At 45.4% G+C, this 13,210-nt stretch overlaps 1 protein-coding gene across 2 annotated transcripts in view; it reads left to right on the forward strand.

Annotated features, from left to right (window-relative positions):
* The window catches only part of CACNA1I (calcium voltage-gated channel subunit alpha1 I), a 103,681-nt gene that overhangs the window by 43,171 nt on the left and 47,300 nt on the right, over positions 1-13,210 (forward strand). For both annotated transcript variants that reach the window (XM_080392984.1, XM_080392985.1), the window contains exons 7-8: positions 5,044-5,350; positions 6,736-7,136. In XM_080392984.1, the coding sequence (XP_080249110.1) occupies positions 5,044-5,350; positions 6,736-7,136 (708 nt within the window). The remainder of the gene's footprint in view (positions 1-5,043; positions 5,351-6,735; positions 7,137-13,210) is intronic.

The following is a 13,210-nucleotide window of genomic DNA, read 5'->3' on the forward strand; positions in this document are numbered from 1 at the left end:
AAGAAAAAAGTATCTACTGGTCCAGTCAGGTCAGAGAACTTATAAAAAACCCTGAATCTTCATAGTATCCCTGATTTCTCCCTGCCTTTTGGCCTTTTACCATCACAAAGGAAAGATAAGGAGAGAAAACCAGAAAGATGACCTACTCCCTGTGGGATGAAGCATAAGCCAGGACAGCAGAGGTGAAATACACCTTAAGAAATGCTGCTTTTACTTTGAGCCTGGAGAGTCCCAAGGAGAATAGTGCAGACATATGATTGCACAGCATGGGTTGTGGGGGTGGTGGTGTACCCCAGCTCTGTTCCCAAAGGCAAACTGAACATCCACTGCTTTTTGTGAGTTCAGAAAACAACTATTTCTCATAAAGTTTGTTCAGATCTCCCACCATGCAATAGGTATTTAGTACCTACTTGCATTTTCGCTTTGAGCAGCATGACCAGGATACCCAGGTTTGTACAATGTGCAATTCAGCACAGAATTTACTCGCCTCAGACACAGCCTCTCCCAGAGCCAGGAAGGACTGTGCCAAGTCAGTGTTTAACCATTGGGGTGGGCATTCCCAGTCTCCTGTGGGCAAGTTCCAAGAACTGCCCCTCATCCCCTACTCCAAACTACATAAATTCTTGTTAGCAATTTTTTTTTTGTTTGTTTGTTTCTAAGCAGGAGCATCCTTCTAGTGCTGGCTCACCTCATGTGGATTCTCAGTGATTCAAACTTTGTCTCTGAATTTACAGGCGTGGAAACCCTCAATTAAACACTCCACCTGATATTTTACTGTGAAGTGTCATTGACATTTCTAGGCACTCCCTCCTCATTTGCAGAAGCCATGTACGTTTATTTCCATCAAACACAGGAGCACATGAACCTCAGGTTACTCTGGGGACTGCTCAGAACAAAGGAGCCATATGCTAGATGGGATGTTTCCTTTGCCTTTAGTGGAGTTATACCAAGAAAGTGTTTAGCCTTTCTGTTACCTTCTTTGCACATGTAATGCATCTTTTGCAGCACATAGCAACACCACAGTGTGAACTTGCTATCACTTGGTTTCGTTTTCCCTCTGAGTCTTCGTATTCTCACTCTTCAAGTCTTATGAAGTTTCTAAGCAGGATTACTCTGACAGGCATTCTTCAAGCCCTGACTCTGCTTTTCCCCATACATCCTAGCCTTGGCTCAAACTTACTCTTCTGGGGCTGGATCTCTGCAGCCTCTTCTTCAGAGCTATGCTTTCATCCATGACTTCTCCATCCCTCACAGAGATATCTTCAAACACCTACATTAGGGCATTACCTGCTACTGCTCATCTGGCAGGAAGAAGGCTCCGCCACCTGAACATATTGCCAGCATGCTTAGGAGTCCTTCGTGGATGTGCTCCCCCAAGGAGAAGAGTTCTGGCTGACCTTGGCACCCAGAGTGGCCTTGCAGAACAACCTGGTAAAAGCATTTTATGGATTCAGCAAACTGTAAATAGCTTCCTCCTCTGCCAGAGATCAGGGGAGGTGATATGAAGGAAGAACTGTTTTCACCTCTTGGGTCAGTGTTTCATTTAGGTCTTGCTGCTTAAGGTCCAGCTGTCTCTTTGTCTCTCCAGCTACTTGACCACTGGTGTGGCTCCAGGCCTAGAGAAAGCTCTTCTGAACTTATGCTGGCATCCACATTGCAGCACTCATTGGCCTCCTTGAAGTGCTCTGCTTGCACATGTGGGCTTCAGAAGATAAGCTGGACATCCAGGCATAACTAATAAGAGTAAGGGGCAAGTAAGTCAGCATCTCCAGCACCAGTCAGATTTTATTAGGTGTTGCACAGACAGGGATTGAACCCTGGGCTGAAAAAAGCCAGGATCTGCTGTGTGTTTCTGAAAGGATTATGCTTAAAATGATGAGGGAGATAAGAAAAATACTTCTGATATTAGAAAGGTTTATAGTAATATTCTGTTGGTGCACAGGGATTGCTTCTTACTAGAGTATTCTTTCTATCTCATGAGTCTCTGTTTTTATCTACTTTTTGTAGATAAAACATTACCCAGCATATCATTTCTGTTTTTTAAATATTTTGCTGCATACTTCTGCCTTTGCCTTATCACCCATTTCTTCACTGAAAGGGTTGTCAAGCATTGGAACAAGCTGCCCAGGGACATGGTTGAGTCATCATTCCTGGAGGTATTTAAAAGACGTGTAGATGTGGCACTTAGAGATATGGTTTAGTGGTAAATATGCAGTTCTAGATCAGTGGTTGGGCTTGAACTTGAAGGTCTTTTCCAACCTAAATGGTTCCATGATTCCATGAAAGTACAGCTCACTTTCAGGACTGAACGAGACTCCTGTGTTGGGGCTCTGAATCATCTGTCTCCTGCCTCTGTCAGATGCTTTGTCTGACTCCATGTCAAGACACTTTCAGCCTCCGCACTCAGCTATGAGATGGATTGCTCAGTTACAAGCCATCTGGGACCCTTCCTGTCCTTCTGCTAGCTGGGAGGCAGTGTCAGGCTTGGCAGAGCCTTAGAGTTTATGGACTTGCCTGTCATCTTCAGGATTAAACAAGCTCATTTGTTTTGCACTTGATGTTCCTAGCCAAGAGGTTTAAGGGTTGGGCGTTAGTTGCCATATCCAGTCCTCTCACTCCTCCCCTTTTTGGTCTTCTGGTGGGAGATCACAGCAAATGGTGCCTGTGAGAACAGAGCCTGGGGACGTGAAACCTGAATCCCCCTCCTGATTCAGCTGCAGGCTGACAGTGGGAACCTGCTGAGGGCATCTTGTTGCCCTCAGCTCCTCTGCTTGTAGTCTTAGAGAGAAGGTGTTGCAAGTCTAAGTCTCTTGTTGCTTGTGGAGTTGTTGGAAGTTGCAAAGTACCAGGCAGTGTCACAATTAGCATTCCAGAAATATGTGCACAGCTGGTGTCCAGTTCCCAACCCTGTCTCACTCAGGGCAAGCTGAAGGACATAACTGAATGGGCAAGCCTGTGCGAGTGTCAGTGTCATGTAGTGCTGAGAGGGAAGAGGGAAGCAGCATGTACTGATGAAGGATTTGGATTCCCAGTCGTACTCTCATCAGTGAAAACATACAAGACAATCATGGACTAGGGAAAGTCTTGGTGGAAGGTGAAGGAATCTGAACGAGGCATCATTTTAATTTTCAAAACCACATAGAGAAGCTGAAGGGAAGATAGGTTGAAATGTAGGTGGGAGGTGAGGGAAGAGAAGGGTTCCGTGACAAAAGGAAAAAGAATTACAATAGCTTTGAAGGGTGCTGAGAGGAGGAGGAAAACAAACAAAAAAAACCCAACAGTGCTTTATTTTGACATGGTTTATTGTCCTTATGTTGAATCTGGTTGGGAAGGGGCTTCGTGTTTCAAAGACTTATTCAGATGGTAGCAGGGACACCTGCCCTTTCAAATACTGAGAGCCACTGTATTGGGCCTCCAGACATGGCTACTGGGCACCTTTGTGCAAGAGTAAGGGACAACAAAGGCAGAAAGCTGGTGGGGGAGCGGCAAGGGCTGTGCACTGAGGGGAAGGCTGCTTGTATAGATAAAACAAGCTGGGGGACTTCTGAAAAACCTCCACCCTTTCCATGCACTAGGGTTGGGGTCAGGTTATCACCAGCCTTGCTCGCCCTCTCCCCTTTGCTGGAAGGGTTATATGGGGGAGGACACATGCGTGAAGGTAAGGGCAGGGATGGATCCAGCTTTGTGTCAGAGCTGTTCGCTTGGACAGGAGTGACAGGGAGCTAAGACTGGGTCCTGTGTGGGTTCATACAGAGGAATATGGTGCAAGGATATCCCTTAGCGTGGATGCTCCCTGATCCAGGGGAAGCAGAAATCGAGCTGGTGCTTCCTCCCCTTCCAGGGGCTGCCCTGCAGGGTCTGTTTCAGAGCAGCACAGATGCGTGGTCCTTGTTCAGAGATCAGACTCTGCATTTTATCAATGCTGTGTTGCCACTTACACAGCTCTACGGGGAGTAGACACCAATCGGGGCATCATAGCATTGAGAATGATTTTGAACGTGGTTACCAGCACTTTTATGTATGCAGTTCTCATCATATTGAAGCCCAGGTTTTATCCTAAGTATAATGGATAGATCTCTTAATGGCGGTTCATCTGTTATTTCATAACATGTAATGTTGAGAGTGAGATTTTTATCTCCAGATTTCTCAACACCAAGAAATATTGGCTCCATTTTACAGATAATGGCAAAGGTAGCTTCAAAGGAATATGCAAAGGCGTAAAATAATCCTGGTAGACTTTTTGGCTTCTGTATGGAGAACGAGAACTGGGGCATTTTGTTTTGTTTCTAAGAAACCGGGGAACTGGGTTGTGGTTGTTTTTGTATTTGGAATGGAAAGCCTACCTAGGCTGGAAGACAAGTAAAGTAAGAACTAATATAATAATCTAGTATCAGAAGAATCAGAAGGATAGAAAATGAGCAAGGAAACACTGTTTTACCAAACTTTTTAGTGTTCTCCAAGTAATTAGTTTTTGTAAACTCCTCTTTGATTTCAAGAGCTTTTTCATTTCAGCAAAGTGCCATCTCCTTGTATGGTGAATTAAAGTGTAAATGGTAGAAATTAATAAAATGCTCCAAGAATACTGACATGTCCTCCAAGAGCTGAAGGCCATAAATAACAGTGCATGATTTTTCCAATAACAAAAGAGCGAGCTGAGGGGAAAGCAACCAAACTAGTCCTCTGTCTCTCACCTTCTGTTTTTAATACTAAGGAGAAGGAAACAAAATGTCCAGTTTTCATCAAACCCTTTGCAGGTAACTTCTAAGTGACTTGCTAAAGGTCCCAAAGCCTGCCAAGTGTCAGACTTGTGTTTCTTGAATTTCAGTTCAGAGCTCTAAATTCTGTGTGGAAATGACATCGAGTGAATTCTCAAAAACAAGCTCAGCCAGCCTGGCTTTCTTTGAAATCCTATCTCCATACACTGAGTAGTTCCCATTCCTCTGCCTCCCATCACTTTCCCCTCCTCTTTCCTCTTACATTCCCTCTCCCACATGTTCTTCCTCATGCTGACATTGGCTGTTCCTCCTTCTCCTTTGCTACTAGGTGGGCTCCTTCTTCATGATTAACCTGTGCCTGGTGGTCATTGCCACACAGTTCTCGGAGACCAAGCAGCGGGAGCACCAGCTGATGCAGGAGCAGCGGGCCCGGTACCTCTCCTCCAGTACTGTCGCCAGCTACATGGAGCCAGGAGACTGCTATGAGGAGATCTTCCAGTACATCTGCCACATCATGCGCAAAGCCAAACGCCGCACCCTTGGGCTGTACAACAGCATACAGAGCCGGCGCCGGGGCCATGTGGAGCCGAGCAATGCCAAGCTAGGCATGAACAGGAAAAGCCAGAGGCGCTACAGTAAGAATTGCATGAGTAAAGTTGGAAATGCCAATAGTGGAAATGTGAGAGTAATTGGGAGCATCTTCGTGTGCCAGCTTGCCAAAGGACCTGTGCCTACAAAGCACGGAATCAGAATTAACGTTGGCCATTGTGCATGAGACCACGGCCAGCCCACCAGACCAGCGAGGTGGGGCTGACCAGCAAGAATGGAAATGAAGCAAGTGACCAGCGGGGAACGCGTCTGAAACCTGGAGACCATAATGGGATAGCATTAAAGGCACTGGCTGAGGCTTGTAAAGGGCTCCAGGTCTGGTATAGCAGGGTGATGACAGCAGTTTGGGAGAGAGAAGTCTTAGAGGGGTATGATGGAGAGGTACTAAGGATTGGAGTGGGTGACACAGCAGGTTCCTCAGAGTTCTTCTCCCAAACTGAGTTGCTGCGGGACCTCAAGAGAGAGGCAGAAGGAGTAGAATTGCAATAGGGTGTCTCCTGAACCAAGGGAGCAATACTGGCGAAGTCAGTTTGATATGCAAGGGCAGTTGGAGACAATTTCTCTTGATAGGAGCACCTGCTGTTGTGTAAAATTAGACAAAATATACCATTTAAATTGGATTCCTGGCCTGAAAAGTGACTGTAAAAATGGTTTTATAGAGTGTAGTATTAACTGCCTGCCAATGCCTTTCCTAAGTTATGCTCCCATTAACAAGCAAAAAGGTGGATTTTCCTTCAGCTGGTCTTTCCTTTTCTTTACTTGCTAGGAGAAAAATTTCTGCAGGCTTCATGCACCATGTTAACAAATTAATTGCTTCATTCCCCCAGTGCCCATTTGACCTTCCAGGCCCAACTGGGGGACCAAGGAACAGAAACTTAGTTTTCTCACTGAAGTCAGGAGATCTGTTCTGATTCAGAGTGCATGGACCATCAGGAGGAAGTGTTCTTGCACTACCTTTTCTGGCTTCTTGAGATGCTTTGCTAATGTAGCCTCTCTAGTTTAGAGAGTTCAGCTCAGCAGGTGGGTTCTTAGACCCCACTTGTAGCAGTTCAAGCCAGACGCCTCTCGTGATCATTTTTGCCTCAGTTCCATTTTAATGCAAGCTACTGAGTCTGAAGTGTGATCCCTGCATCAGACAAAACAGTTCTTCCTTTGATAGATGTGAACCTCTATTGAGCCTCATCCCTGGCAGCTGAACAGTACCGTACCTTTTGGTGACACAGCCAGTCAGTGTAAAGCCCCCAGTGGCAATGGCTTTTATTGCTGCCCTTGAGGTGATGTGCCAGTGTTGAGTTACCCGTACAGCTAAAAAGCACACTTACCCTGTTTAAATACCCAAAAGCCAAATGTGTCCAGTTTCAATGTCTTTTTCAAAGCCTTCTTTCTCAAGTGTGATCATTTTTCTCCCCAGGGCTTTGCCAGCAGCACAACTCTCTTGACTGCCCTCCTCAGGGCTTGGTCCAGCCCATTGCTGTGACAGCAGTCTCTGATCCCACCAACTGCCCCCAATGTCATAGAGGGGAGCATGAAGCATCCCGAAGGCTTTCTGTCCTGGGCAGCGCTGACTCAGACCAGGAGGATGGAGGAGCCAGTGAAGAGGGAGAGGGCAGCAGAGAGGACCAGGGTGCCTCTGTGCTGGAGAAGGAGGAGGAGGAGCTGGAAGAAGGTGGACGGCTGAAGCTTTGCAGTGACATGTGGCGAGAAGTGAGGGTCAAGCTTCGAGTGATTGTGGACAGCAAGTACTTCAACCGTGGGATCATGATCGCAATCTTAGTGAACACAATCAGCATGGGTATTGAGCACCACGAGCAGGTAAGGCACATCAGGGCACAGAATGGGCAGTGGGGACTGGTGAGTCCTTCTTGGGGTTACTGCCTCGCTAAGCAGCTGATGCAACTCGGTGGAGGCAGAGATTGAGCTATTTGGACCGCAGGCCACAGCACAGATGGTCCCAGCATGGCTTTGGAGAAAGCCTCAGAATCTTGCACAGTCTTTTCTTCCTTATCCCTGCACTTAATCACTTTCACTGTCTTCGTGTAGTTTCCTCTCACCTCCTTTCAATCCCTCTCTTTTCTCTCCTCCCTGCTCACTTTTACCCCTCTGCTTTAATTTTTACCCTGTCTTTCCATCTGCCTCTCTCTCCTTCACCCTAATCTCTCTCTCTCTCTCATTTCTCTCTTCATTAGCTTACTGAATCCTTAGTCTATTTGGTTAATTTAATGTGCCCTCTGGGGATGTCACAAGCGCTTCACCAGCATCTCAATTCAAATACATCAGCTTGCTAGCCTTTCCAGCTTAATTAAGAGATGCCTGAGCACATTCTGTCTATACAGGAAGGCTAGGAAAGGCACCACCTCCCATCTCCAGTCATTCTGGGGGCTTGGATGGCTTGAGCCTTTCCTTTGTCCTGTTATCAAGAAGTGATAGATAGGTCAAACATAGACAGCAGGTGCAGGCACAGTTTTCACTTTCACACCGGTGGTTTGCAGGCAGCTCTGAATCAGCAGTGCACTTTATCCTAATGACAGACTTGTGAGATGGAGAAGGATTGTGTGCCTTCATTTTATAGCTGGGAATAGGCTGTGTCTACTTTGTGATGTGCAGAGCCAGCTTCAGAGGGTGTTAAGCACACCCATGACCTTGCATTTGCATTTCTGGTTGGTAGCTCTGCTGCACTTTGTATTAAAGGGGTCCATGCTGTACATCCATGTCTCAGATCTATGCCACCAGTCTGAATGTGAACATGATTCGCTCCACGTTGTCTGTCCAGATCATAAAAATAATAGATCGCTCCACTACTGAGATGCTGACTGCATTAAAGCTTTGGAGCCAAGGTGAAGTCTAGTCCTGAATGCAGTCTCGGGCAGCAAAGAGACAGGCAGTGAGTCTGGTTCAAGCCAGGCACTCAGATTTGTGCTGTACTTTATCAGGATGGAGATATCTGGAGACCCAGAGTATCTTAAATTCCCTGTTTGAGGCAACATAATATCTGAGTGAGTATTTGAAGCCTCAGATGTCTGGATCCCACCCATGTACCAAACATTAGACCATTTTTCAAAGCCCAGCTAGTTTCTGATAAAAGGATGGGAAACCTTAATTTGATCCCAGAATGCAAAACTGCACTGGATGCCTCAGTACCAGAAAAATACTGACAGGAGCTCAGAGGAGAGAAGAATGAAGAAGAGGCTGGAGGGGTTGACTCATGAAAAACAGATAAAAAAGAGCAATGTATTTGTCACGTAGCAGAGAGATGACTAAGGGTTGGAACCCAGGACAATATGAAAACTGCCCACTGATGTTTTAAAGATGTGAACACCAAGCAGGGAGAGCCATTGTTCATTTTGGTTTATTGGAGACAGTGTGAATTAAGAGTTTAACAGAGGAATATTTGAGCTGGAGGTAGAGAATTCACTCTCATGTTCTAGCTATTATGTGTGCAGATTTAAGCCCTTCTAGGCAGCCTTTGCTGTGTTTGTACAGCCCACAGAAGAGTGGGATCTGCCAGCAGCCTTGAGGTTTCTAGTAGCAGGTTATATTAATGACACATCCTTAGAGTTATGCTATCACTTTTTATCCACAAAGTAGCTAGGAAGACCTTACGACCCTGCACGCTGTTTCTACTAGAAAGAGATGTCAACCAAATTATCATAACTGAAAAATGTGGTACAGCCTTTTTATTTAGAATACATATGCTGAATCCTGTTTCCCTGGCACAAGGAGATTTAAAAACATATGTATTCAGACCATAGCATGAATTCCAGGTCCTCTTCAGTCAGCAGTTAACTCAAAAGCACATAGGCATTTGCACTTCCCTTTGCTCTCTTTCAGTTTTCCTCAAGCCATGCTATCAGTATATCTCAGACTGGTGCTTCATCACCTTCTTTTATCTCCTTTTCTCTTTTCCTGTTGTTTTTCCTCCCAGAAACACGTATTTTCACACAATGATATCCAGCAAAACCCCTCTGCCCAGAGAGATCTGTGATTTGCAGGGTGACACCATTCCTATGATTGAAGTAGCTTCTATTGCTTCAGCTCCTTTATCATATGAATGTCTCCTGGCCCACAGCTTATGTGTATAGAGACCGCTCAAGGTTTTATTTTCTGGTGCACATGAGATCACAACCCCAGCCACTCTCTGGGGACATATCTGGCTGGGCAAGAGGATGTGTGAAGGTGTCACAGGTTTGAACAGTCGTGGGAGCAGCTCGTGGCATGTCCATCAGCTCCTCACTGCTCTACTTGTTCATGGACTGTACACGGGTGAGCTGGCCTGCTGACCAAAGCATCCACCAACCATTTGGTTAAGGGGTAAGAAGGACTGCAGGAGCCAGGCACAAGATTCAGGCTCAGAAACACAGGAACCTGGGGAACAGAGCCTGTGTGCAAGTCTTGCCTTTGATTCCTGAGTGTTGACCAACAGAAATAAAAAAATGAATTAAAATTATCTGTTTTTTACAGTTCTGGGGTTTAATATTCACAGTGCTTTTCTGCCAGGAGACTTAACCTCAGCAACAAGAATCACTTTACTCGGATCTAAATCACCTTAGAATTTGGCTTTGTTTAGCTTATTAATTCATTAACTTGCCCCATCCCTTTTTTGTGGCCAAGGCAGCTTCCCATCTCCTTGTGCATTTCTTGTAAGGGAAATCAACTCATTTTGGGACAAACTGCACTGCTGTGAGTCATTTTTAATCCTTAAGCTTATCACAAGTTATCACTTGTAAATAGATAAGTTTATTCAAATCCATCAGTGTGCATTATATCATGTAATATCCTCAGTATTAGGCCTCCAGATATTGCTGGGACATTGCACAAGCCAAAATCCATCCTTTCAAGCTTTGTCCTGCTTGAAATAGTTTTTGCAGTTCATCAGATCTGCTTCTACTGGAATTGCCTATTTTTAAAATCCAGCGTAGAAAATATCAGACGCTCATGGCTGTCCAGAAGGATCCTTTTAAGAGGCTTACTGTTCTTAATATTCATAGAGGATCTGGTGCTGCTTGATTTTCTCCCATATTCAGCATGAGGACGAAAGGCTGGTCCCAGCTGAATGTCCCAGGCTCTCTTTCCCATACATTTCTTGAACGGCCTGTTGAACTCAAGCTTCTTTGCCTTTAGTAGCCAATGAGACAATTACTGAATAACTTGGTTTATCTTCTCTAGTATCTAATTACAGTATTCCTTTGTACATCAGATCAATACTTCATGAGGTCTGTCTTGTGTGGATCAAGGGGCGATCCCTTGTTTTCTAACTAGTCCAGCCCTGTGGATCAGTACCTTCATATCCTTTAGCCTGTGTGATTTCCCTTTATACCAGCATTTATTGCATCCACACATTCATATTTTAAAGTTATTGCTTCTCTTTTTACTATTTGCTGCTTGTTAGAAACATTCAGCAAATGTCCAAGCCAGCTCATCATACTGACATTTAGTAAATGATGGAACAGTCTCCCTGGGGTTGTAGATGAAAGCATGCTACTTCAGTCTTGTAAAACTAGGTTATAACAAGACATCACAAAATCCTGCATTGGTTGTGGGGTAGTGATTAGAGAAAGTAAAAGCTGGTTGGTATGTTCCATGGGTGATTTCTATGACTTTTCTGATTATTGTCAACTGACTTTGAAATGGTGAGTAAAAATGGAATGGAGAGACCTCTCTGTGGAATATTTCTCTCTCATGTTCTCAGAGGCAGTGATGTGCAGGTATGGTTTGGTAGGGCTGCTCTGCATAGATCACATCAATTACTCTTCAGTTTCTAGACAGTTGCAAATTTACTCCTGGTTAGGAGAAACTTCTCCTGCAGGGGCTTCATGTGGTCTGCATATTCTTAACCTTTCCTGTGTTGTAGCAATTTCTGGCTGCTGTCAGATAATGGACTAATTACATTTTTGGTCTAGTCTGACACATGAAGTCCAACGTTAATAAGAAAAAAGGGGGGAAAAAGCTGAGCTGCTACCTTCTGTTGCCTCAGTTCTAGTTCCTGGTCACTGGGCAGGAGCTCTGAAGGAGATCTGAGCTATACGTTTCACTCTTAGTATTTGATGTACTTCGTTAGGGATGAAGCGCTTCATGCCATGAAGATGTGGATTAGGTAGTTTCATGGATGTGGAAAGAGATCCATATGCAGAGTAGGTGAACCAGTCAGGTTAAAACAGTGGCTCTGAGCATGCTTTGCACCCTGGGATCTCTCTCCCCTTCAAGCCACCCTCCTCATCCAATACCCAGGTCCCACAGTTTTGTTCAAGTTTCTCTCCTAGTGTATGCGTAAACCAGTCTATCCTGGCTTGGCAATACGAACAGACTTCTTGTGGGGAGATTTCTGGTGTTCCCTGTTTTTTCTTGGACTAAAAAACCCTTCAGTCCAGACCTTTCCTTGTGGAAACTTCAATTTACAGTTTCTAGGTAAACCTTGGTGGCCTGGGAGAAGGAAGCCTTGCTAATGGTTTTGATGATAAATGCCTGAGTACTGTCTGTGGGAGCCTGGGGATCTCACAACTGTGAAGTGACACATTCATTGTGTTGGAGATCCCATCTGTCAGTAGGACAAAAAGGAGAGAACCACTTCCCTGTCTGCTTGTCCCCTTCATCAAGTTCACGATTCCCTGGCCAGAGAGATGCCCCCACACCAGCTGTGTCCCAGCCAACAGCCTTGTCGACTGTCACTCATGGCCACACTGCCCTGGGTGCGAGGGCATCCCCGTACAGGCCATGGTGGCCCCCACGCTGCCACCCTGGCACCCAGCTGATGGGTCTTTGTGCTCTGCCAAATTATCTGTATCTCCAGAAATGGCTGCAATGCAGGATCTGCCTTCAGCCAGTGAGTGTGCCTTTCCAGATGGCTCCTCTATCTTTTTAACGTTCCCCCCCACCCCCCCGAATTCATTCCTTTTGTTGCACTTCCTTCCACAGCCTTTACTTCTTTCCTACTCCATTTTTTAAAATCTTTCCTTCTCTACTTCTTGTGTGTGTCAGTGAATGTGTTTTACTTTTTTTTTTTCCAGCGTTGCGTTTTGAATCTTCTGTCGCTGCCTTCTCTCTGCCCATCTCCCTTTCCTTTTCCTGCCCCTCTCTCTAGGAAGGATGCTTTGCTGGGGCTGATTGATGGCCCATTAGAAAAAGATTAACAGGTGGAGGCTTGACTAGAGAAACAGATGTCAGGGAGGGAAGGAGAGGTGAGGGAACAGGTGACCTTTTCCACAAGTAAGGTGCAAGTGTGGCTTTTCAAACATCAATTGCTCCCTACGACAGCACAAGAGAGAATGTGTGGACAGCAGAGAGGAGGATAATCCACCATCATAGCCTGTCACTTTTTTACATTGCTCATTTTCACTGACATAATCATTTGATTCAGGCTGAAATTGGCATCTCTGTTTAGCATATGGACCTCATGTTCCCAGCAAGTGTCATTACTGCCTGGCTCTCTGTGAAGTGATCATCTTTCCCTTCCCGTGTGCACTTTCTCGTTCTTTCTCTCTCTGCTCCTATCTCACTTCCTTTCCCCCTCATTTTCAGGATGGTTTTGTTATTCAAATGTAATTATGGATGGAAATTGAGCCATCTGCCCTTTTTTGACTTCAAAGAAATGGAGTATTTCAATAAAAAGCTGCAATGAAGAGTGCAAGAAATTAGCAAAGGGTGTGAGAATCCACAGATGTGAGGAGCAGTTTGTAGTCCATTTGCTCTCTTAGGAGGATCTGGGCCCCTGGGGGCCCCAGAGCAGAGGTTAAAGCAGCCCCCAGCTTCAGGGGGAGGGTCAGATCCAGAATCACATTCCTTTCTCACCTTCCCTTCCACTAGCTGAATAAAGAGCAGGCACCGCCAGCACAAAGACTGCCCTTCAGAAAAGCAGCAATTTTGCAATCATCAGGGAAAGACCATGACTCCCC

Source organism: Falco punctatus (assembly GCF_963210335.1).
Source record: "Falco punctatus genome assembly, chromosome: 6".
NCBI classification, from domain to species: Eukaryota; Metazoa; Chordata; class Aves; order Falconiformes; family Falconidae; genus Falco; species Falco punctatus.